This window comes from Lynx canadensis, chromosome B1, assembly GCF_007474595.2.
Source record: "Lynx canadensis isolate LIC74 chromosome B1, mLynCan4.pri.v2, whole genome shotgun sequence".
NCBI lineage: Eukaryota > Metazoa > Chordata > Mammalia > Carnivora > Felidae > Lynx > Lynx canadensis.
Window position 1 is genome coordinate 49514899 of NC_044306.2, and position 24936 is coordinate 49539834.

The window sequence follows — 24936 nt, forward strand, 5'->3', positions numbered from 1 at the left end:
AGGTCTGTGATCCATTTTGAGTTTGTATTTGAGTTTTTGTGTTTGTTTTGCTTAGAATGCCATGATTATTACTCCTCCTCCTCCTCCTCCTCCTCCTCCTCCTCCTCCTCCTCCTCCTCTTCTTCTTCTTCTTCTTCTTCTTCTTCTTCTTCTTCTTCTTCTTCTACCTATCAACATTAAATATAATAACAACTACCATATGTTGCCCACCTCTTACATACTGGCTATTGTGTTTCTGATTTAATCCTCAAAACAGTTTTGAGAGGTAAGTGCTATTGCCTACATTTTACCAAATAGGAAAATTCACAGTAAGGGGCAAAGATTCAAACTTACATCTCTCTGACTGAATCCAAAGTCACTGCTTTTTCTACTTTACCAGTAATTTTTAAACTGTACTCTATAAAACTTGAATTCCGTAGTCTTTTGAAGCTACTGTGGGGCATAATAAGTAGTGAAACCATAGGAGCAGGGACATCGCTGTTTCACCCAGGGCTGTAGCTTTTATCTCATTTATAAATTGAGGTTTTAAGTAAAATGTTACTTGAAAGGAGAGTTCTGCTTAAAAAAACTTCGAAAACTACTGCGCTTTACTTCCCTGGCCCCACCTTACCCTATTCTCTTGGATATTTTTGTGGTCTCAAGGCCCATTTGCTCTGTGTAGCTCAGAACCTGGGCCATGTACTGGGCCCTCAATTGTTGAATTAGACTGATCTCATCAGTGGCTCATATTAAAAACATTTGTTTGAAAATCTAAATTTTTCATTCAGAATTGCAATTTTTTTTGAAATTTTGGACTTTCTCTAGATCACTAATGCTTTAAATTTTAATAATTTTTATTATGAAGAATAATCAAACTTACAGAAAAGTTGAAGGTCCAATATAAAGAACATTTTCCCCCTGAACCACTTAAGAGTAAGTTGCAAAGTAAGTTGCCTTTGAATACTTTAGTATGCATTTCCTACAAACAAGGACATTTCTTAAATCACCACAATACGGCATCAGAGTCAGGAATTTAGCACTGATAAATACTGTCATCTCGTCCTCAGATCTTGTTCAAGTTTCACCCACTCTTTCAATAGTGACCTACAGATCCCAGTTCAGAATCACATGTTGCATTTGGTTGTCCTGTCTCTTCATTCTGGGCACTTCCTGCCTTTCCTTACCCTCATTACCTTAACACTTTTGAAGATTTCAAGCAGGTTATTTTGTAGCAGGTTCCTCAATTTGGCTTAATCAGATGTTTCTTCATAATTAGGTTCAGGTTATACATCTTTAGCATTGGAACATCACAGAAGTGATAATGTATTCTTATTGTACCCTATCAGGTGGTGTGTGTGTGTGTATATATGTGTGTGTATATATACATGTGTGCATGTATATGTATATATGTATATACACATATGCATATGTATATGTGTGTGTGTGTATATATATACACACGTATATATATGTATACATATGTGTATACACACACACACACACATATATATATATATATATATATATATGTATATATACACACATATATATATAGTTTCAATTTGTCCTGTCATGGATAATGTTCTTTCTTTTCATTGAGGTAAATTGCTATTGTAACATTTTTATTGAGATAAAATTTCTATATAACATTATATTAGCTTCAGGTGTATAAGATAATTTGATATTTGTATACACTACAAAGTAACCACCACAATAAGTTTAGTTACCATCCATCACCATACAATTGACCCACTTCACCTGTTTTGTCCCTCTCCCAGCCCCCTCCCTCCTTGATAACCACCAGTCCGTTCTCTGTATATATGAGTTTTGTTTTGTTTTCTTTTTTATATTTCACATATAAGTGAGGTCATATGGTATTGTCTTTCTCTGACTCATTTCATCTACCATTTAATACCCTCAGGGTTCATCCATGTTGTCACAAATGGCAAGATTTCATTCTTTTTTATGACCGAGCAGTATTCCACTGTATATACATCTATATCGCACCTTCTTTATCCATTCATCCACTGATGGGTAATTAGGTTATTTCCATATCTTGGCTATTGTAAACAGTGTGGCAATAAACATAGGGGTGCATATATCTTTTTATCTTTTCATATTAGTATTTTCATTTTCTCAGGATAAATGCTCAGAAGTGGAATAGCCAGATCATATGGTAGACCTGTTTTTAATTTTAACCTCCATAGTGTTTTCAGTAGTGGCTGCACCAATGTATATTCCCACCAGCAGTGCATGAAGGTTCCCTTTTCTCCATATCCTCATCAACAGTTGTTATTTCTTGTTTTTTTTTCATAATGGCCATTCTAACAATAATATCTCATGGTTTTGATTTGCATTTCCCTGATAATTAGTGAACATCAACATTAGTTGAACATCTTTTCATGTACCTGCTGGCCATTTGTATGTCTTTGGGAAAATGTTCAAGTTCTCTGCTTATTATTTAATCAGATTGGTTTTTGTATTGAGTTGAGTTTTTTAATATATTTTGGATATTAATTATTGGATATATGACTTGCAAATATTTTCTCCCATTCAGCAGGTTGTCTTTTCCTTTTGTTGATGGTTTCCTTTTATTGATGGTTTCCTATGATGGTGCAGAAGCTTTTTAGTTTGATGTAGTCCCACTTACTTATTTTTGTACTTTTGTCGCCTTTGCTTGTGGAGTCAGATCCACAAATTCAGTACCCAGACCAATGTCAGGGAACTTCTGCCTGCATTTTTTTTCTAGAAGTTTTATGGTTTCAGGTCTTACATTCAAGTCTTTAATCCATTTTGAACTAATTTTTGTGTGTCATGTTAGGTAATGGTCTAGTTCATTCTTTTGCACGTGGATGTCCAGTTTTCCCGACACCATTTATTGAAAAGACTGTCTTTTCCCCATTGTATATTCTTGGCTCCTTTGTTGTAAATTAATTGACCATGCATGCGGGGTTTATTTCTGGGCTCTCTGCTTTTTTGATCTATGTGTCTGTTTTTATGCCAATATCATATTGTGTAGTATAGTTTGAAATCAGGAAGTATGATACCTCCATCTTTGTTCTTCTTTCTGATATTGTTCATTTTGATCAAGGTAGTGTCTCCCAGGCTTCTCCTCTGTGAAGTTAATCTTTTCCACTTCGTAATTAAGTTTTGTGTGGTGAAGTACTTTGAAGCTATGTAAGTTTTCTGTAACTCATCAGATTTTCAGCTTACTCATTCATTTATTTGTATGAGTGGATTAATGGTTTCCTATTTGGTGGGTTATAGTCTGTTACTATCATTATTTATTTTGATGTACAAATGATCCTTGATTTGACCAGTGAGAGAGCCCTTTCAAGCTGGTTTTTGTGTCTTTTTTAAATGTCTCCATCATTCTTTGAGCAGTTTCTAGCTTTCTGTCATAATAAAATGTTTCAGGCTCATTTGTCATTTCTTTGCCCCAGGTCTGGAATCAGCCATTTCTCCAAAGAGCCCTGGTTTCTTTCACTAGAGATGGGTATTTAGAAACCAAGATCTGAGTGCTAGATATACTCATTGCTATTAGAGTGTTGCTGCTCCTAGACCCTCTAGTGGACCAAGCAAGGAAGTATATTTGTATGTATACATATACACCTGCATATACGTATACTAACACATTTGCATTTATATTTATTTGCATATCAGTGTATTTATCGAAAACTATGAGTTCACAGCAATACCTTCCATTCCATCCAAGTTCTCTCCCTTTCTATATTTATAGCTTCCTTCTCTGATAGTAAGAAACTTGGCTTGCATTCACCTTAGTCTATAGCCTTATTTGGCCAACTCCCCCCATATGTAACCATACTTCTGTCTCTGTTATCACCCTCTTTCTTAAGCACATAATGTCCTCACCCCAGGAGGGCTCTGACAGACTCTTCTGAGAATATTTTGCACACACTCTGTGAAGGGTAGCTCCTAGTTTAATAGTGTCTGCTCTGAATATTGAGATCTAATATGTCCATGAGGAGGCTGAGTTACAGTTTTATATATATTCAATTAATGCATTTAGGTACAATTTTGTAGACTTGCATAATTTTTTTCTTTTAGGGTATTTTAGTAAAATAAATCAGAGTAAGAGAATCACTGTGACTTTGAAAATGATTAATACCTTATTTTGCACTTAATTTATTGTAAAATATTACTATTTAATAGCTAGTATATAAATACATATGTATATTTTAGAGACTAAACATATCAAAAAGAGATCACCCTTATGCCCATAGCTCAGCTCAAGAAATACAGTATTACCAATACTTTGAAGTCCCTTATGTGCCATTCTCTGATTGCATTCCTCTCCCTCCTGAGAGATAACCACTCTCCAGCATTGTGTATTCATTATTCCATAATAGTTTTCTTATTAATCTTTTGTAGATTGCTGTTGTGGCTGTGATGTGCAAACCCCACAGATGCCCACACATCAGTTTTACAGGAAATATATGTGTGTAAGTATGATGATTTTCATCAAGCGTGTGTGTGTGTGTGTGTGTGTGTGTGTGCGCGTGTGTGCGCGCGCGCTTTAATTGAATTAGTTAATTCCCTAGAGCCTTAATCAGTGCATGCTGGTAATATTTAAAACTTTGATTCAGTAGATGCATAAGTTAGTTCTTTGAAACAAGCAGCCATTGATAGGATGTTTCAGTGCTTTAAAACTGAAATATATATTTTAATATGTTGCAGTAAACAATAAAAAATACATTGTTATAGAACGTGAAAGACTAAAAGTCTATTAACTTGATAAATGAAACAAGGAGATATGAACTGCCTAAATTCTGTCAGAAATTCAAATGAGTTTGGATCAGAAAAGAATCAAAAAGTTATCTCTATAAATAACCTTTAAACTTCTTAAATTTAGATAATTGGAAAAATAGGCAGAATGCATGATTCTAGGTAGGAAGATTAAATGAAAGATTTTCTTAAGTATAGTTACCAAGAGAGCACTGTGAGTATCATTCTAAACCTAGGAAAAATTAGGTGCTGTTACTTGCCCCTAAAAGTGTAAATCTCTGAAATAATAGTGACTGCAATATTCTGAAAATGACTACTATGATGTTCCTCATATGTTTATTGTGTTTACTTGTCAGTAGAAAATATATTAATTGTAGATACTTTAAAGGTAGACTCTTCGATTAGGATTTGAATATGAAGCTTGTTTGCTCTCAGAATTTTATGGAGACTGCAGATACTTGAACTAGACTGTTGAACTAAATTTTGTATCTGACATCTTCATTCCTTGGTTGTATTGGCAGATACTGCCCTGGTGGACCTGATTCAGATTTTGAATATTCAACCCAGTCTTATACTGGATATGAGGTAAAGTAATATGAGGTTGTCCTGAGGAAGTTTGACATCATACTTTACCTATAGTGTGCTCTTACAAGTACTGACTTTCTTAAATTATTTTTATTTTTAATTTTTCTCCTGATTACAGAAGTTCATTCATTAAATATTTGCTGAGTGTCTACGTATATTGCTCTAGTCACTGGAGAAATACTTAACATAAGCACTTGTTGTTACTGTATGTTAAACTGTTGTAAGTCTTCACAACTTTAAACCTTACAGCAGCACCTTGAAGGCAGGCACTATTATCCTGGCTTTATGAATAAGGAAACAGGCTTTAGAGGCCCTAAACAATTGGCCCAGAGATAACACTGCTAATTAGTGACAGAGCCAGGTTTTGAATTTTGTGTTCCTCACCATGATATCATAGTGCTCCTTCAACAGTGAAAAATGGGTAAAGTCCCTAATCTTATGGAATTTACATTCTAATAATAAGAGATAGACAATAAAGAAACAAGAAGAAAATATCAGGTACTACCAGTAAATGCTAAGTAGAGAAGTAAAATCAAGTGAGGTTTGTAGAAACTGAGTAGATACTTTAGCCTTGGTAGTTAGGAAGTGACTGAGGAGATGATACTTAAACTGAGTCTTGAATGACAAGAAGGAGCCATGCAAGAATATCAGCAGAGAGCATTCCCAGCAGAGAGGATAGCTAGAACAAGGAGCCATGGTAGGAACGACAGTGGGGTGTTCCAGGACATAGTGGGTAAGGGGAAGGATGAGATTGGAGAGACAGATGAAATAGGTTGTAAGCTGGACATAGAGTTTGGATTTTGCTATAGGTGTCCTGAGAAGCTGTTAAGGTTGAAAGCAGGGGAATGATGCGATCCAGTATAGGGTTTTAAGAGATCATTTGATGGCTGTGTGGTTAAAGGATTAGAGTGGGGGCAAGAGTGCAAGCAGAACAGCAAGCAGGCTTCTTTTGAAGCAGTCAGCCTTTTCGGGAAGAGGTCAGCAGCCAGAAGACCATTGGACTTTTTCTCTTATATATGGCATTTCACTTTTTACTTGTTTTCCATAGTTCACATTTTTAAAAATACAAAAGGAATTATTCGGTGAAAAGGCTCCCTCTCGTTTCTGTCCCTTAGCCACCCCTTTCTGCTCCAGCAGAAAGTGACCCTGGAGATTTCATAAGTGTTTACACAAAGATAAATATGATTCAAGGAGATGCCCTGCTGTTCAGAATCTTAAGACAGTGGGGATGGAGACTAGCCAGATGCTATTCAGAACAGTATTTTGATCCCTAAACTGAGAAAGGAAGGAAGGAGCACAAGAGAATTTTATTTTTAATATAATTCTTTTGAACTACTTTTTATTTTCTATTCAATGTGGGCCCAGCAGGAGATTTTTCTCTTTTTCTCTTAGCCAACCTCCATGCGAGCTATCCGTGCTAGATATGACCCTTATCTACAGACAAGACACCGAATAGAACAGGTAAGTTTCTAAAAAGCATTTTTAAGTTAGATTTTTGTACATACTTAGAAGGTATTATTGTTTAATTTGAGTTGAACCTGAAATAACTAAAAGAGTGCCTGTCCCCTTGGTAAGTTTTTAATATCCATCTGAGGGAGGAAGACTATTTTGCAATACCCAGCAAGCTCAAAATCACTACTTCCTTTAGAGACTGTATTATTTTCTTTAAGGGTTCTATATTCTTTAAATTTCTTTCAACTTATGCAGACTCATTAACCATATGAAATTTACAGATGGAGATGTGAGAAAGTTCTTAGACAGTAGGTGGATGGATTGAATTTTTGCTTCCATGAGCCAGATAAGAAGTTATTGTGACTGGTATGCCAGGGTGGGAATAGGGAATTGACTGCAGAAGAGTGTGAGGAACTCTTAGGAGTCCTGGGATTGTTCTGCATCATGACTGTGGTGGGAGTTACACAACTGTAAACACTCATCCATACCCTTCCAGTTGTACACTTAAAATTAATTGATTTTATTGTATGTAAATTATACTTCAATATAACTGATGAAAAACAAGTAGTACTGTTTAAATGGCCTTGCTCTGCTTGAGAAATCTGAACAGTAATACAGATTTCCTTTTTTATAGTTTTATTTTAAACTTGTCCGATTTAAAAAAGTGTGAGCACCATCTATAATTTTTACAGTAACAACACCTAGTAGGGCAACTACAGAATCTCAAAAGGAAAGTAGTACATACCATAGTCATTAAGTCACTTCTCTGTTCATTTAGCTAGTATCGGTGAATACCAGCCAGTTCATATTTTCACCTCACTGTCACCCAAGCACGTGTGGATCAGGATTGTCAGCCATAGGAGAGGACCTCACCTGGGTGCAACCTGTATAGTCTAGAAAAGCATGTTCTAAACTGACCACTGCTTCAATTTCTTTTTTAGCTATGATATTTAATTCATTTAAAATGTTTCAGTAGAGTATAAAATGTTTATGTTTACCAAAAAGAGAATGGGTTAAAAGGTTTAGAAACTAGCATACAGCAGTGATTTTTTTTTTCTTCACTGTAAATGCAATAGAATCACCTGAGTATCTTTTCCAAAACATATGCCAGATTTTCACCTCAGGAGTTCTGATTAAGTCTGGTTTAGGGTCCTGACAAGGTATTTTGAAAAAGGTACCCAGAATGATTTTGTTGTGTTTCCCTTGTAAACAATCAGAGTTTTTTTTTTTTAGTATTTATATATATACACACATGCACACGCACACACACACAAACATACTTACCTATATACTTACATGCACACCTATATATACTTACATATATATTTTCATGCATATGTATATATGAATACAATTACAGAAAGATACAAATATGTATAAATTTTTATTTGCCATTGTCAGAAACAAACATTTAAAAAGGTGCCTTTTTGTCATATTAAGTGTAGACATCCTTTACATAGAACATTAATTAATTTGAGTTCATAGTTTAGTAGTCTACTTGACCCAGTTTTTCTCAAGCCTGAGATAGGGCAAGAAATTTTTCTTTTAATTGAAGTATAGTTGACACACAGTGATACATTAGTTGCAGGTGTACAACATAGTGTTTCAACATGTCTGTTATGCTGTGCTCACCACAGGTATAGCTACCATCAGTCACCATACTGTGCTGTTACAATATCATTGACTGTATTTTCTATGCTGTATCTTTTATTCCCATGATTTGTTCATTCCATAACTGGATTCATTCATTCCATAATTTATTCATTCCTATATCTTCTGCCCTTTACCCATTTTGCCCATCCCCTCCTCCACTTAACCCTCTCATAACTATCAGTGTGTTCTCTGCATTTATAGGTCTTTCGTCTTTTTATCTGTTTTAGTTGTTTAGATTCCACATATAAATGCAATCATTCGGTATTTATTTTTCTCTGACTTATTTCACTTAGCATAATACCCTCTAGTTCCATCCGTATTGTACACTTGTAAATGGCAAGATCTCATCCTTTTTTTAATGGCTGAGTTATATTCCGTTGTATATATACGCTGCATCTTCTTTATCCATTTGTCTCTCAGTGGGCACTTGGGTTGCTTTCACATCTTGGCTATTATAAATAATGCTGCAATAAACATAGGGGCACATACATCTTTTTGAATTAGTGTTTTTATTTTCTTTAAATACCCAATAGTGTAATTAGTGGATAATGTTGTATTTCTGTTTTTAACTTTTTAAGGACCCTACGAAATTTAAATACCTGTTTTTAAAATTTAGAATCTTGGCTTATTATAGTTGGCAAAATGAAAAATCTGTACCATTCTCTCCACTAGTAGAGAGACATAATATTTTATAGTTTATCAATCAGATTTTTATGTTGTTTTTTCTCCAGAAAGCCATGCCACCTGTGCTCATAATCTTCACAACTGATTTAAAACTGCATTCTTAATTTTTATTTCTAACCTGGTGTTCTTTTTCTTCCATTGGCATCAAGCCCTGATTATGTTGCACACTGTTTTTGTTCCCAAGGCTTACCGCAAGGTCTGACATAAAAAATACATGATCAAGAAGTATTTATTATGTTGCATATTGTATTATTACATTTGCCCTTACTGCTTTCTAGTTTATATTCCACATGTTTTTAAATTTCCACATAGGTATTGATATCAGGCTTCTTGTTTATTGTTTTTAATTGTCACTTTGCCTCCTCGAGCTATAGTAATTTTTTTTTTCTTTCAGACTCTGGAGTGTATTTTTTAATCCAAACCTTTGCTAAATATGTTTAATTGCTTTTCATTTTTAAACTATACTGATGAAAAAACTACAAAATAAGATTAGAGATTTGCAGTGCCTTCTTAGGGTAATTGACTGTATCCATCTAATGCTGATGAATTTGTATGTGTTTCAGTTAAAACAACTTGGTCACAGTGTGGATAAAGTGGAGTTTATTGTGATGGGTGGAACGTTTATGGCCCTTCCAGAAGAATACAGAGATTATTTTATTCGAAATTTACACGATGCCTTATCAGGACATACCTCCAACAATATTTACGAGGCAGTCAAGTAAGAAATCCTTATTTTATCATATTCTGCAGAGTGGTTGTCAGTTTATCCCCTGAGCCGCAGCCTGTGAGAATTCCTTTTGTTCTACATCTACATTCCTAGTTCTTTTTTGCGCGGGGGGGGGGGTGTGTTATTTTATTTGCATATTTTGGATGGGTTATAATTAAATATATTTTCTAGTTTTATTAAGATAGAATTGACATACAGCGTGGTAAAAGTTTATGGTGTACAGCATAATGACTTACATATACATTGTGAAATGGTTACCACAGTTACTTTCACATCCATCACAATCACATCCATCCTATACGTTCCTAGTTCTCATAGTTACTTCTTTTTTGTGGGAAAGGATTATTTTCATTGAAATAGTTAATAGTTTTTCTTAATAAGTGAGTGTGGTTTGTTGATATTTGTATTCTCTGAGAAAGAGTGATTCATTAAATCACTAAAGGTTTTTTTCAACCTTAGGCTGGTCTAAAGTACAGGAGTAGTTTTGATTTGACCAGTTGAGTTTTCAGCCTCCTCAAAAAGAACACTAGGGGTACACTTTGTCTGAAACATTTAGCTGCCATACAATCAAAACAAGTTATTTTTTAGTAGCTATTATTAATAACTACTAAAATTTATGTTTATGAATGAGATCACTTTTTCATTCTAATTGGCAAAACAAAATTATGCATTCTTTTGATACGTTGTATCTCCGTTTTTAGCAAAAAGAATACTAAGATTTCATATACAGTATTTCAGAAGTTTCAGGAAAGCCTAGTTAGTTACCATATACTGTTCCCTCTTATTTATTAAATGTTTATGGAGGGCCCACTAGGGGCTATGCACTGCTTTAGGCACTAGGAACAGCATGGTGAAACAAGATAGGTATTGTCCTTGCCCTTGTGGTGTTCATTTCTACTAGTTCAACAAATATGAAGTGCTATGGTGGAGACAGATTACTGTGATAGAGATTAAGACTTTTCTCCAGATGAAGTGGTAATGTTTAAGCTGAGACCCAAAGTATATGAGGAGGAATCAGGCTAAAAGCAGAAAAAGATATGACAGAAGCACTGAAATGGGGAAGATTTTCAGGTCTTCTAGGAACAGAGAGGAGGCCAGTGTGACTAGATTCCAGTGAACAAAAGAGAATCTTAAGGTGAGCTTAAAGAGTTACATCTGGGCCAGAGAATAGAATGCTTTTGAGGAGCTAAAGTCTTATTTGAAATGCAGTAGGAAGTAGATGAATGGTTTTAAGCAGGAGAGTGACACATTTCAGGTTGATAAGCAGGTCATTCTGTCTATTGTCTGGCTAATGGATTAGCGGAGTACAAGAGTGAAAGTGAGGAGCCAGATATAAAGACTGTTAAACCCATCATAGCTCACTTCAGGGTGGTGGCAGTGATGATGGAGAAGAGAGGATGGATTAGAGTTCTGTTTTGTTGTTACAAATGCCAGGACTTTGGATTGGGTTGAGGGTAAGAAAGGAAGGAATCAAAGAAGATGCTTAGCTTTTGGTTGTAGGAAATGGTTAATGGGTAACGCCGCCGTATCCTGAGATGGAAAAGACATGGAAGAACAGGTTTATGGGAGAAAATCAAGAGTTTTACTTTGGATACATTAAATTTGAAATGCCTAGGAAATGTTCAAGTGGAGATGTCAGGTAGGCTGTACAAGAGACATCCAGGCTGGCAATGCAAAATTGGGATTATCAGTCCACAGATGGCATTTATAGCCATGCAAGTGGATAAGATCACCTAATGTGGGAGAGTTGCTGGTTTCTGAGGTATATTATGTGAAAAAGCAATTTTTAGAGCAATTCTTACAGTCTGGATCCATCATATTTGTGTATATCCACATAAATGTAAATGCATAGAAAATGTGAAAGGGGGGTGAGAGTGATGATTATTATAGGCATGAGTTTGAGCTGAGGAGGAAAGGACATAGGAGAATGGGGGTAAAGGAGCACATTTATGGTTGGGCTGGACATTGTGATAAGCATTTATTTAAAACTCACAGTAAATATTTGAGTTCGGTATTTAAATTATCCCTGTTTTTGGGGTGCCTGGGTGGCTCAGTCGGTTGAGCGTTCGACTTCGGCTCAGGTCATGATCTCAACGGTCCGTGAGTTCGAGCCCCGCGTCGGGCTCTGTGCTGACAGCTCAGAGCCTGGAGCCTGTTTCAGATTCTGTGTCTCCCTCTCTCTCTGACCCTCCCCCGTTCATGCTCTGTCTCTCTCTGTCTCAAAAATAAATAAATGTTAAAAAAAAAAAAAGAGCTTTAAAAAAAATAATAAATTATCCCTGTTTTTTACAGGTGAGGCAGTCAAGGCACAGAGAGATTAAGCAACTTGCCAAAGTTACAAAGGTAGTTAGTTGGTGGTGGGAGTCGGGCTGTGAAACCCAGGCGGCTTTGCTTTAAGAGCCTGAACTTTGCTATAATGCAAGAAACTATGCTACGTGTAAAAGTGTGTGAAAATGTGTGTCTGTGCGTGTACGAGCACGTGTGTGTGTACACCACCAGAGCTTCAAAATATTGGAAAAAATATCTCTCTGGATTTTTTTTTTTTTTTTTTTGCACTCTTCTTCCTGCCTTCAGGCTTTTCTCTGGCTTCTCTTTTATATTGGGGAGAGAGGGTCATATAGCTAATTACAAAGTTGTTTCAAATAGTGCCCCTCTTAGAGAATTTTTTGTAAGGTGATAAGTAGAACCAAAGTTTGAATGAATCTAAGGATGGTTTTCATTACACCGTAATTAAAATGGTTTGTGATACACAGTAGCCGTAAGTAAATGTCTGAATGAATTTTGTGTGAATGATCAATCTATAGGTCAAATACTGACAGCTAATGACTTAGGTAGGGCTTAGAATAGGGACATCTTTTGTGTCCTTCCTACTTTCCCTGTTGAGACCTTTGACTATCAAGTGTATCTCGAGGGACCTGTATAAAGAGTCCAGCAGCTGGGAGAGTGTGTGTGAGCAACCTACTTTGTTTGATTGCCTCTAGAGAATGTGGTAGGTTAATTGTATGTCCACAAATCTAGGTTTTTAACAACAGCTGGCTGGTGTGATCTCTTCCTCCTACATGGGCTTTAGTAGCAAGATAAGATGGTGACCATACTTTTGTTTTTTAAGTTTATTTATATTTGAGAGAAAGAGAGCAAGTGGGGAGGAGCAGAGAGAGAGAGAGAGAGAGAGAGAAAGAATCCCAAGCAGTCTCTGCACTTCAAACTCACGAACAATGAGATCATGACCTGAGCTGAAATCAAGAGTCAGGGGCTTAACTGACTAAGCCACCCAGGCACCCCTAACCATGTTTTTACTGCTCATTCAAAATCTTGATTATTCATGAATATAAGTCATGCTTAGTAAAACGCTGAAGTGTTTGAAACTTTAGAGGAATAATGATGTAACCCAACCCATTCAACTTAATAATACCGAAAATCAAATGATAGCTTAGTGTAAAATGCAGTTTGAGAGAAAACAACTTTCATTAGTTCAAAGCCCCATGACACTGAAATGGCAACAGTACCTCAGAGTTACTAAAATTCATTTAACTCTGAGAATTCCCTGGTGAGATAATCTACAAGACCATTGACTTTTTGTACCCACACTTATATATCATATACTCTTTTCTCAGTGCAGCTGTTATTGTGTTGAAGACCTTGCTTATTTTTTTAAATGTTTATTTGTTTTTGAGAGAGAAATTGTGCGCGTATGCGAGCAGGGGAGAGGGGCAGAGAGAGAGAGAGGGAAACAAAGAATCCAAAGCAGGCTCCACACTGCCAGTGCAGAGCCCAGTCTGGGGCTTGAACTCACAGATCATGAGATCGGCCTGAGCCGATCACAGCTTAACCGATTGACCCACCCAGGCACCCTGAAAACCTTGCTTAGTAAGTGGAATTGAATATACATATCTTGGACTTGCCCCACCCTCCCAGCCCCCATAAAAGTTTGCCACAAAGCTTTTCACAGTGTATAGTTTGGGTCCCCTGGGTCAGGTGAGCTAGGCTAACTGGAGACCTGCCTAATGAATTTTTAGGATATAGCTAGTTTGACATTTTTATCAATTGAAACTTAAAAATTTTTGCTTATTCTTGGTGTAAAGTTTTAATTTTATTTTTACAGATATGTTCTAGTGTCTTCTTTTGTAAGTTGTCTGTTGTTGGGGTAAAAATAGAGTTTACGTTACAACTATCCAGCTTCAGATCATGATATGTTTGTAGAAAAAGCCAAAAAGCCTGTTGGAAAAGAAAGCCCCTTTCTGTAATGGACTAGGCAAGGCCAGCGTTGTTTTGTTTCTGTTCTTGAATTTACCTCAAGAGGGCAACAAACACTTTACTTTCAGATGAAAATTTATATATGATTTGAGCCTTCATTGCAACAGATCTCATGAATGACTCTTGGGAAACAATAAAAGTACAATCTGGGAGCCTTAAAACCATCCGTAAATGTTACACTGAATCATGCCAACCCACACTTGACATGTTTTGCTCTTTTCTCCTGGTCTCTATACTTTTATGAGATAATCTGAAAAAAAGCTGATTTGTGGCATCTTGTTTGCTTTGTTAAGGTAAATTTTTACTACTAACGCCCTACAATAAAGGTGGTATTTTGTTTTTTAGGGAAATGTTGTTATATAGTTCAAAGAAATAGTAATCTGGTTTGTACTATAGAACTAGAGACATAGCAAACCATTTTCTAATGTTAACATTTTGTGAAATAAAGAACAGCCCAGAGATACTATGTTTTGTACATAATATGTTTTCTTCACATTTTTGGAGGTGATCTTTAACTTGCTGTTCTTTATATTATCTTTCACTGAGGGTATTTGTGAAGACTGTTTGGGTCACCCAGTGTGGCTGACCTTTTTCAGATGTAAAGTAATGAACTTCATTTTTATTTTAGTGTTAGTTGATATTAGTTGTTTGTACTTGCTGACTACACAGATGTAATACTTTCATTAGTGTATCAGAGGTTTTTATTTAAAAGACTAATTTTAAATTAGGTTAAAAATTACATAGTGACAGATGAGTCAATGTTTAAGGTTACAGTATTTGGTCAAATTAGAGGTTATTAGCTCGTGTTAGCCTCCTTTGCTATCCTATGTCTAATCCAATCAAAGTTTAGACCATGTTTAAACCTGATTATTTTACTTTTTACTTAAAAGATTAAAAGTTAAGGTAAGGAAAAGCCCCCAAAAGTGAACCTGGTTATTATTTACAGCAAGTTAGTAGCAAAAAGTATGCTATATCCTTGCAAATAGAAAAATTGAAAAGCTGAGTGAAATAGAGTTCAAGGATAAAGCAGGTATAGGGTTTCTGTGAAGGCGCATTAAATCAAGCAAAGTGATAATCACTCATTTCCATCAGCTAGACTGAGACTTCAGTTGTCTCCAGAAAGCAACAATTACTGGTGACTATTGTCCTCTAAAAATCATAGCTCTGGAGATGAAAAGGACCGGCAGTGGGATCTGAGTCACCCATTCACCGGAATGCAAATAAATATTGCCAAATAACTCAGAGTAACCTTTTAAAATAGTTTTATTCCTCTTTAATCAGTCCTGCCCAGAAGCAGTTTTATGTTCAATCTTTAATGCTCCTTGGCTGTTTTCAAAAGATGCTATTTTGAAGGGTAGTTACCCATCAAGGAGTGGGTGAGTCATACCTTCTCCCAGTGGAATTTTTAATTCATTTCCGTTCCTTCCTTTTTTGCCCCTCATCAATGACTTTAAATCCTCCAGCTGTGTCCTTATGTGTCTTGGAAAAAAGCTAGAGAGCTAGAGCGCTAGCTTACTGCTGGATACTAGGCCTAGAAGACAGTTTCATAGACTTGCAGAAGTTAGGAAGAAAGCAAAAGCAAATCTCCTAAGGCTTGCAAGTGACTATTTTCTGCCTTGGTGCCCTGGACATTAATTCCGGCAGGTTTCAGACTTGCATTTCTGGGCTTTGGCTCTAATACTCCCCACCCCTTACTTTATATATTTACTGCCTTTACTCTCTCTCTTGGTCAACCAGATTTTCATGGATGGTGACCAGAATCCTTAACATTGGCAGTCCGACCTAAAATAATCTCAGTCATCTATGATGCTGTTTTTCTTCCAGCATCTTATATGAAGCAAATAAAAATTGAAGGAACTTGTCAGGTACTACATACTTGTCACCTGGATTCTACAGTACTTGCTTTATCACATACTTATCCAACTATTCATTTCTGTACCCTTCCATGGATCCCTCTTTTTTTAAGCATTTTGAAGTAAGTTGTACACTTCAGTACACTTCTTTCCAAATATGTCATCGTGTACATCATTAACTAGTTCATTTGTTGCTATCTTTTGAAGCAAAATTACATACAATGAAATGCAAAGATCTTAAGTGTACCATTTGACAAGTTCTAATAAATGCATATACCTGTGCATCAAAACTCTGTTAAGATATAGAACATCCCAGAATGTTCCTTCATTCCTCTTCCCATTAAATCCTCACCTGTACCTCCCACAGGCAATCATTATTCCTTTTTTCCCTTCCACATTAACCATATAGTATATACTCTTCTGTGTACCTCTTCTGTCACTGAGCATAATATTTTGAGATTCATCAATGTTGTTGGGTATGTCTTTGTTACCTTGTAGTGCTGAGTAGTATTCCACTGTATGCATAGACCACAGTTTATCCATTCTATTGATGGACACTGGGCTGTTTCTAGTTTGTGGTTATTACAATAAAACTTCAGTGAACATACTCATACAAGTTTTACTATGAATATAGTATTTATTTCTGTTAGGTAATAGCTAGAAGTAGAATTGCTACATCATATGTTTAATTTTTTAAGAAACTGCCAGACATTGTTCCAAAGTGGTTGTAACATTTGTACTCCCACCAGTGATGTATGAGCATTTGGTTGTTCCACATCCTCACCAACATATGGTGTTGTCAGTCTTTTTAATTTTAGCTGTTCTAGTAGGTGTGTAATGGTATCTCATTGTGGCTTTAATTTACATTTTCTTGATGACTAATGATGATGAGCACTTTATTATATGCTTTTGTTTTCTGTATATATTTCTTTTGTGAACTGTTAAACTCTTTTGTCCATTTTTTATTGGGCTGTTTAAATTCTGGATACCAGTCCTTTGTTGGATCTGTATTTGACAAATATGAAAACCCAGTCTGTGGTTTGAGTATTCATTATATTAAGGACAACTTTAAGCAGAGGTTTTTATTTTGATTAAGTCTAATTTAGCAATTTTTTATTTAATAGTCATTGTTTTCTGTATTGTTTTTGTTAAACTTGTGCTTACTCCCAAGAAGATACATGACAAGATTCTCTCCTGTGTTTTCTTCTACCTACAGTTACAGTTTTTTTTTATATTTAGCTTGCCTATTTAGACTTGTGGTCTATCTTGGATTAATTTTTATATATACTGTGAGGTAGGATTTGTGGTTTCTTTTTTCCTCTTGGAGGTAGATACTGTTTCAATATTGCTTGTTTAAAAACTTCCCTTTCCTATTTGGATTATATTGGTGGCTTTGTCAAAATTGATTGACTGTACATGTGGAACTGGGCTCTGTTCTGTCCCACTAATCTATTTCTCAGTTCTTATGCCAGTAACACACTGTCTTGATTATTGTAGCTTTATAGTATATCTTGAAGTCAGGTACTCTGAGTCTTTTTTGTCATTGTTTTTCAAGATTGTCTTGGATATTCTATTTCCTTTGCATCTCTACGATGTAAAGTTTAGAATCAGCTTGTCAACTTCTGAAAAGTGTGAGAAAATTGGGATTGTATTAAAACTATAGAACAGTTTGGAGAAAATTGACAACAATATTGAGTCTTCTGATCCATGAACATCGTCTGTCTCTTTGTTTATTTAAGTCTTCTTTAATTTCTCATAGAAATCTTCAGTGTAGAGATGTTGTTAGCCTTTTGTTAAATTTATGTCAAAATATTTTTGTGTTTGTTGATGCTACAGAAATTGAACTTCTTTTTTTTTTTTTTTTAATTTTTTTTTTCAACGTTTTTTATTTATTTTTGGGACAGAGAGAGACAGAGCATGAACGGGGGAGGGGCAGAGAGAGAGGGGGACACAGAATCGGAAACAGGCTCCAGGCTCCGAGCCATCAGCCCAGAGCCCGACGCGGGGCTCGAACTCACGGACCGCGAGATCATGACCCGGCTGATGTCGGACGCTTAACCGACTGCGCCACCCAGGCGCCCCAGAAATTGAACTTCTTAAAAATTTCATTTTCAAATTGTTTTACAGATAGTGTATAATATGTAATTGATTTTTGTACGTTACATTGTATCCTATTACCTTACTAATTTCACTATGTAGTTCTAAAAGTTGTTTTTGTAAATCTGCTAGGATTTTCTTCATAAACAATCACTTAATTTACAAATAAAGTGAGCTTTAATTTTTCTTTTTGGATTTGCATGCTTTTCTTTTTCTTGCCTTACTGTAATGGCTAGGACATTAGTACAGTGTTAAATAGAAGTGGTGAGAGTAAGCTTCTTTGTCTTATTCCCAGTAATACAGGTGAAACATTTAATATTGCAGTATTAACTGCAATGTTACTTGAGGGGTTTTTTATAGATACCTTTATTGAAGAAGTTTGCTGAGAGGTTGTGTCATTAATTCAATTGTCTAATGATTTCTCTGTATCTATTCAAATGATCACATAATTTTCCTTCTTTATTCTGATCATGTAGATTACTTTTTTTTTTTTAATATTAAACTAACCTTGCATTCCTAGGATAAACCTGTTGGTCATAATGTGTTATCCTTTTTATATATCATTTTACTAATACATTGGAAAGGATTTTGTGTATATGTTCATGAGAGATGGTGGTCTGTAGTTTCCTGTTTTATAATTTCTTTGTTAGGTTTTGGTATTAGTGTTATTATGCCAGCCCCATAAAACATGTTAGGAAGTGTTCCCTCCTCTGTTTTCTTTTTTGTTTGTTTATTTTTGAGAGAGAGAGAGAGACAGAGCACAAGCAGGGGAGGAGCAGAGAGAGGGGGAAACACAGAATCCAAAGCAGTCTCCATGCTGAGCTGTTAGCCCAGAGCCCAATGCAGAGTTCAAACTTTTAACCCGTGACCTGAGCCAAGCCATATGCTTACCTGACTGAGCCACCCAGGCGTCCCCCTCCTCTGTTTTCTAAATGTTCATATAAAATGAATGTTAATCCTTCCATAAGTGTTTGCTAGAACTGAATTACCCAGGGCTGTGTTTTCTTATGGGAGAATTTTGGATGATTGATTGAATTCCTTTAATAGATAAAGAAAGAGATATTCAGATTTTCTGTTTCATCTGTGTCCATTTTGGTAAGTTGTATTTTTCAAGGAATTTGTCTACCTCATCCTAGTTGTCAAACTATTTGGTATTAAGTTGTTCATAATATTCCCCTTTATGCTTTTAATGTCTATATAATATTAGTGATCACCCCTCTTTCAATCCTGGTTCTGATCATCTGTGTTTTCTCTTTTTTTCTTGATTAATCTAGTTAGAGGTTTATCAATTTTGTTATTCTTTTCAAAGAACTGGCTTTTGATTTTATGTCCTCTATTTCATTGATTTCTGCTTTACTTTTTTTTTTTTATTGTCTTCTACTTTCTTTGGGTTTACTTTATGGTTCTTTTTCTATGACTTAGTAAGGTATAGAGGCTTGGCCTTCATTATAGACTTTTTTTCTTTTCTAATGTAAGTATTCAATGCTTTAACTTTTCCTCTAAGCATTATTATGACAGAATCCCACAAACCTTGGTATGTTGTATTTTAATTATTATTCCATTCAAAATATTTTTTTAAGTCCTTTATATTTTTTGACCTACGAGTTATATAGAAATGGGTTCTTTAATTTCCAAATTACCAAAAGCGAGTCTTTCTTGATATCTTGTTGTCAATTTCTAATTTAATGCCATTTGGGTTAGAGAGAGCCTATTCTATATAATTTAATTTTTTTAAGTATTTTTTGTGTTTTTTTTTAATTTTTTTTTAACATTTATTTATTTTTGAGACAGAGAGAGAACATGGACAGGGGAGGGTCAAAGAAAGAGGGAGACACAGAATCTGAAACAGGCTCCAGGCTCGGAACTGTCAGCACAGAGCCCGACGTGGGGCTCGAACCCATGGACCACAAGATCATGACCTGAGCCGAAGTCGGATACTTAACTGACTGAGCCACCCAGGCGCCCCTGTTTTGTTTTGTTTTTTTTTAATTGAGACTCATTTTGTGGCCCCGGCATATATGGTTTCACTTGGTGAACATACTATGTATGTTTGAAAGAATATGTATTCTTTCAATGGTTCAATGTAATGTTCTATAAATATCAGTTACACTGGTTCAATGTAATGTTCTATAAATATCAGTTAAATTCAGGTGATTGACAGTGTTACTTTTTTCTGTTCTATCGGTTGCTAAGAGAGAGTGATATTAAAATTTCAAACCAGGATTGAAGAATTCTCTATTTCTCCTTTCAGTTTTGTTAATTTTTATTTCATTTATTTTGAGACTCAATTATTAGGTGCATACATATTTATGATTTCTGTGTTTTTCCTTATGTATGAGCTTTAATCATTATGAAATGTTTTTATCCCTGAAGTTTCCTTTAGTTGATGTTAATTTATTACAGTCTTCATGTGTTTACTGTTTTCCCTATGTATTACTTTTTCCATCCATTTTCTTTCCATGCATATGTGCCTTTATATTGAAAGTGGGTTTCTTCTAGACAGCAGTCTATAGTAGTTGAGTCTTGGTTTTCACTCATTTTTATATTGTCTTTTAACTGGAGGGTAATCTGTTAACATTTACTGTAATTATTGATGCGAGTATATTTGCATCTACTACTTTAATCATCCCCTCACTTTGGTTTTCAGTAGCCAAAAATAATAGTTTTAGTGAATACTGTTATTGTCTAATTCTGTATAATGCACCTTTTCCCTGTTTCCTTTAATAGGGAATGTTTTCTTAAGAGACACATTGTGCCTATTATCTAGCACAATGTCTTAGGGATAGAAAGTACTAAGTAAACATTATTAAATGACCATAGTGTAAAGAACTGTGCATGAAGAATCAGGAGACTTGGGTTCCAGACTTATTTCTGTTATTATCTTAGGTTATTACCTAATTTAAGCCACTTATGTATTCTGTGTTTTAGTTTCCTCATCTATAAAAATGAGAAGGTGGGACTATATTATCTCTAAAATTACTTCTTTCTCTGACATTCTGTGGTTTGAAGAATTTTATTGGAATGAGAGTGTTTATCTAAAAGATGTGTTTGCAAGTTATTTTTCATATAGCAGTCATTTTCTGACAATGACAACTTTTCTATAATGCATTTGTGAATATAGTCCTTAAATTTGAATGTGAATGTAATGTTAAAAGAATGTGTAATAACTGTGATTTTTGTCTATTAATAATGCTTTGCTGTTAGTTCTTAACTGTCTGATAGCATTCTTGTCAGCTGTTGCAAGAATCAGAACCCAAAATGTTATGAGTTGTTTTTAATATACCTTAAACTTTGTCAACTAACATGATAGGGATCAAGGGTCCCTGATTAGTTTCTAAAACACAAAGTCATCAGGTTAGTTTTTCATAAGTTGTACTCATTTAAAAATCAAAATTCTGTTTGTTTCCTTGGTGTGTGTTGGGTAGAACCTTACTATTTTATCGGTCATTTGACATAACAATCAATATCTAGGAAGCAAACTTGACCACTGTCCTCAACAAAAAAAAAAAAAAAAGGAAAAAAAATTATTTTTAAATCATCAAACACCCAAATCGGTCATTCATAAGTCTAGACTATCACCAGCATAGCATTGTACAGAGCATAAAGTTGTATTGGAGAAATTTTCCAAGTATGATTATATCAAAAAGAATTTGTTCTGTGGCACTACTACTGAGGAATTGTACCAGTTGTACCAGTAACCCCAGATGTTATTTGGCAATTCAAACAAATCTTTGGTTGCCCAAAGAAGTTTATAAATTCCACTTATCGATTTTGGGATTGTAGATACAGAAGAGAGTTTGTACGTTATGACAAATGAAAATTAACATTCCATCTATGTACCATTTTTATATACTTTGCAGTTCGCTTTGAGCAGGTTGAGGTCTATGTAGGAAAGATTCTGTAGGACTTTCAGGAACTTAGGCCTAGAGCTGTAGTGAGATTTCACACAGGACTAGACTAAGACACAGCCACCTTTATTGATGACAGAGGTTTTTTAGAGAGGACTGCGACGAACTGATAGCAATGAGAAGCGGTCTTTGATACCCATAGCCTTCTTGGAGTGACTCATGTAGTTTCCAGAAGATAACAGAGACTTTAACATTGAATTGCCGCCTTCCCTCAGTGTCCCCTTGTTTGGGGTCCCTCAGCCAAGGAGTTAGTAATAGGTATAGTTATTTTTATTTATTTTTTTAATGTTTATTTTTGAGAGAGAGAGAGAGAGAGAGAGAGAGCGAGCGAGCGAGCATGAGCGGAAAGGGGCAGAGAGAGGGAGATGCAGAATCTGAAGCAGGCTCCAGACCCTGGCTGTCAGCTCAGAGCCTGACGTGGGGCTGGAACCTACGAACTGTGAGATCATAACCTCAGCCATTTCAGATGCTTAACTGACTGAGCCACCCAGGCACCCGATGGATAATCACTATTATAGTTCACTTTTTTCTTCCTATAAATAGAACCCAGAAATAATGTATGTTTATATTTCTGCCACTTTTAGCTCTTTGTTCTTAGGTAGTTCTTGATTTTATCTGTGTGTCTTATTTCTTGCAGCTAGATTTAGCAACTCTAACACAAGAATTATTGTATTGTTACTTTTTTTTAAGTTTATTTATTTACTTAGAGAGTGGGTGAGTGAGCTGGGAAGTGGCAGAAAAAGAGAGTGAGAGAGAATCCCAAGCATGCTCCACACTGCCAGCATGGAGCCTGATGTGGGGCTCAAACTCACAAACCGCGAGATCATAACCTGAGCCAAAGTCAAGAGTCAGACATTTAACCAAATGAGCCACCCAGGCACCACTGTGTTATTACTTTCTATAGAATACCTGGTCTAGTGCTAGGCACCTTCTAGGGTTGACTCTGTAAGAGGAAAGATAACCAGCAAAATTATCTAGAGGCTGCTATGGGAGTAAAGAGAGACCTTCTGTGTCTTTCACAGAATCAGGTTATGCCTGATTCATTTATTCATTCTTCATATTTGTATTTTTTTTATATTGAAGGAGAGTTTTTAGTGCTGAAGCCCTAAAGCAGTTACCTCTAAATGTATTCGAGCCTACTGCCTTCCAAGAACCTCCTGTCTAGACGCACAAACATCCACAAATAACATGGCAAACTGTGTTCATATCATAGGCAAGATGCTTTGGGAGTGGGGTTACAAAGTTATGCGAGGCTCTGGGAAGATGTTGTGGAAGGAGAACTGTAATTTAAGTTATGTTTTGAAGGCTGGGTAGCGTTTAGTTTTTGCATGCTTTAAATTCTGAAGGTATTGTCCCATCTCAACTCAACCCCCCCAACCTTGAAAAAAAAATACTGTCAACATAAGTTATTAAGTTACATTTGGCTTTGCAGAGCATATTAGCATCTTTTGTAGTTGGTGCCACTACTGTGGCATACAAAAAAAGTGTAGGATGCACTTATGTGTAGCCCCATACTGGTTGTCTCCAGATTTATTTAAGATGACCCTGTAATATCACAAAAAGAGCAGTGGAATTGGAATCAGAAGACCTGGGTTTATGATCAAGGTTGGAAAATGTTTGGCACATTTCCTAGGTGCTCAAGAGCTTAAGAATTCTGTTGACCCCGGGAAGGTATGGGGGTTGAACTAGGTACTAAAACAGATTCATACTATTGGATGGCTACCTAAGTAATAACAGAATGTTAGAACAGGCCATGAAAGCCGTATTTTGCTTAGACTAGTTGAAAGCCTATATGTAAATATTTACAGAACAATCATTAATATCTTTATACCTCTGTTAAATGAAGAGGCAGGTTCAGTGGCTGTAGGCCTAAAAAGAACATTAACAAAAATCCTAATAAAAATACAGTGATCTTATAGGAAAAGATGACCTTATACTCTGTTCTTTAGGACAATGCTTCATTGTTTTTATCATTCAAATTTGATAAGGGTTTCTGCTTAATTGCTTTTCAAATGAAAATACAATTCTAAAAAGAATATAATGGTAAAGCTTTTTGTGAACATGAAGTGTTTGCTTTTAAAAACTGTAATTATTTTTTAATTCCTCCATTTCTTTGCCTGATAAAGGTAATGACATTTCCTTCCAAAGGAAAGACATTTTTGAAATGGAATTAAATTGAGAATAGGGTTTGTTTCTGTCTTTATACTATATTCCGCCTACTTACAAAGAGACCCTATCATCCCTGCAGCAGCTTCTTCTGTATGTCTGTATGCCTTAGATGACCTGTGCAATAGAAAGATTAGCCGGTAATTTTCTCTTTCCTCTAGACAAAGTTGCACTTACCCACCCTCTAGTTTTTTTCCCAGTGATGCAAGGTACTGTTGTGCTGCAGAGCTTCCTAACTCAGCGGCATCCTTTTAAGAAATACTAGAGGCTTTATAACACTACCAGTTAATAGGTTTGTAGGATGCCTGGGTGGCTCAGTCGGTTAAATGTCCGACTTCAGCTCAGGTCATGATCTTACAGTTCGTGGGTTCGAGCCCTGTGTTGGGCTCAGTGCTGACAGTTCAGAGCCTGGAGCCTGCTTCAGATTCTGTGTCTTCCTCTCTCACTCTGCCGCTCCCCCCCCCCCACCCACTCACACTCTGTCTCCCTCTCTAAAAAATAAGCATTAAAAAAAAAATAGGTTTGTGATGCAAATTTGGAATGCCTGATTCTAAGATGTTCTGATTTACTTTCTTAAATACGCTAATTTAGAGTTTCCTGCTTTCATCTTTCTTAATCACTCTTCCTGTAATTTTCTTTCTCCATAATATTGGAATATTTGTTTTAATTTTTTTTAAATAATATTCCCCAAACACAACAATTGATAATTAAAAGAAGGTTACATTGGGGCGCCTGGGTGGCGCAGTCGGTTAAGCGTCCGACTTCAGCCAGGTCACGATCTCGCGGTCCGTGAGTTCGAGCCCCGCGTCAGGCTCTGGGCTGATGGCTCGGA

General features: G+C 35.9%; 1 protein-coding gene across 1 annotated transcript in view; it reads left to right on the plus strand.

The window, feature by feature from the left end:
• ELP3 (elongator acetyltransferase complex subunit 3) overlaps window positions 1-24936 on the plus strand; it is a 98989-nt gene that overhangs the window by 18231 nt on the left and 55822 nt on the right. The window contains exons 4-7 of the mRNA XM_030312676.2: window positions 4371-4442; window positions 5247-5310; window positions 6703-6771; window positions 9663-9817. Coding sequence (XP_030168536.1) covers window positions 4371-4442; window positions 5247-5310; window positions 6703-6771; window positions 9663-9817 — 360 coding nt within the window. The remainder of the gene's footprint in view (window positions 1-4370; window positions 4443-5246; window positions 5311-6702; window positions 6772-9662; window positions 9818-24936) is intronic.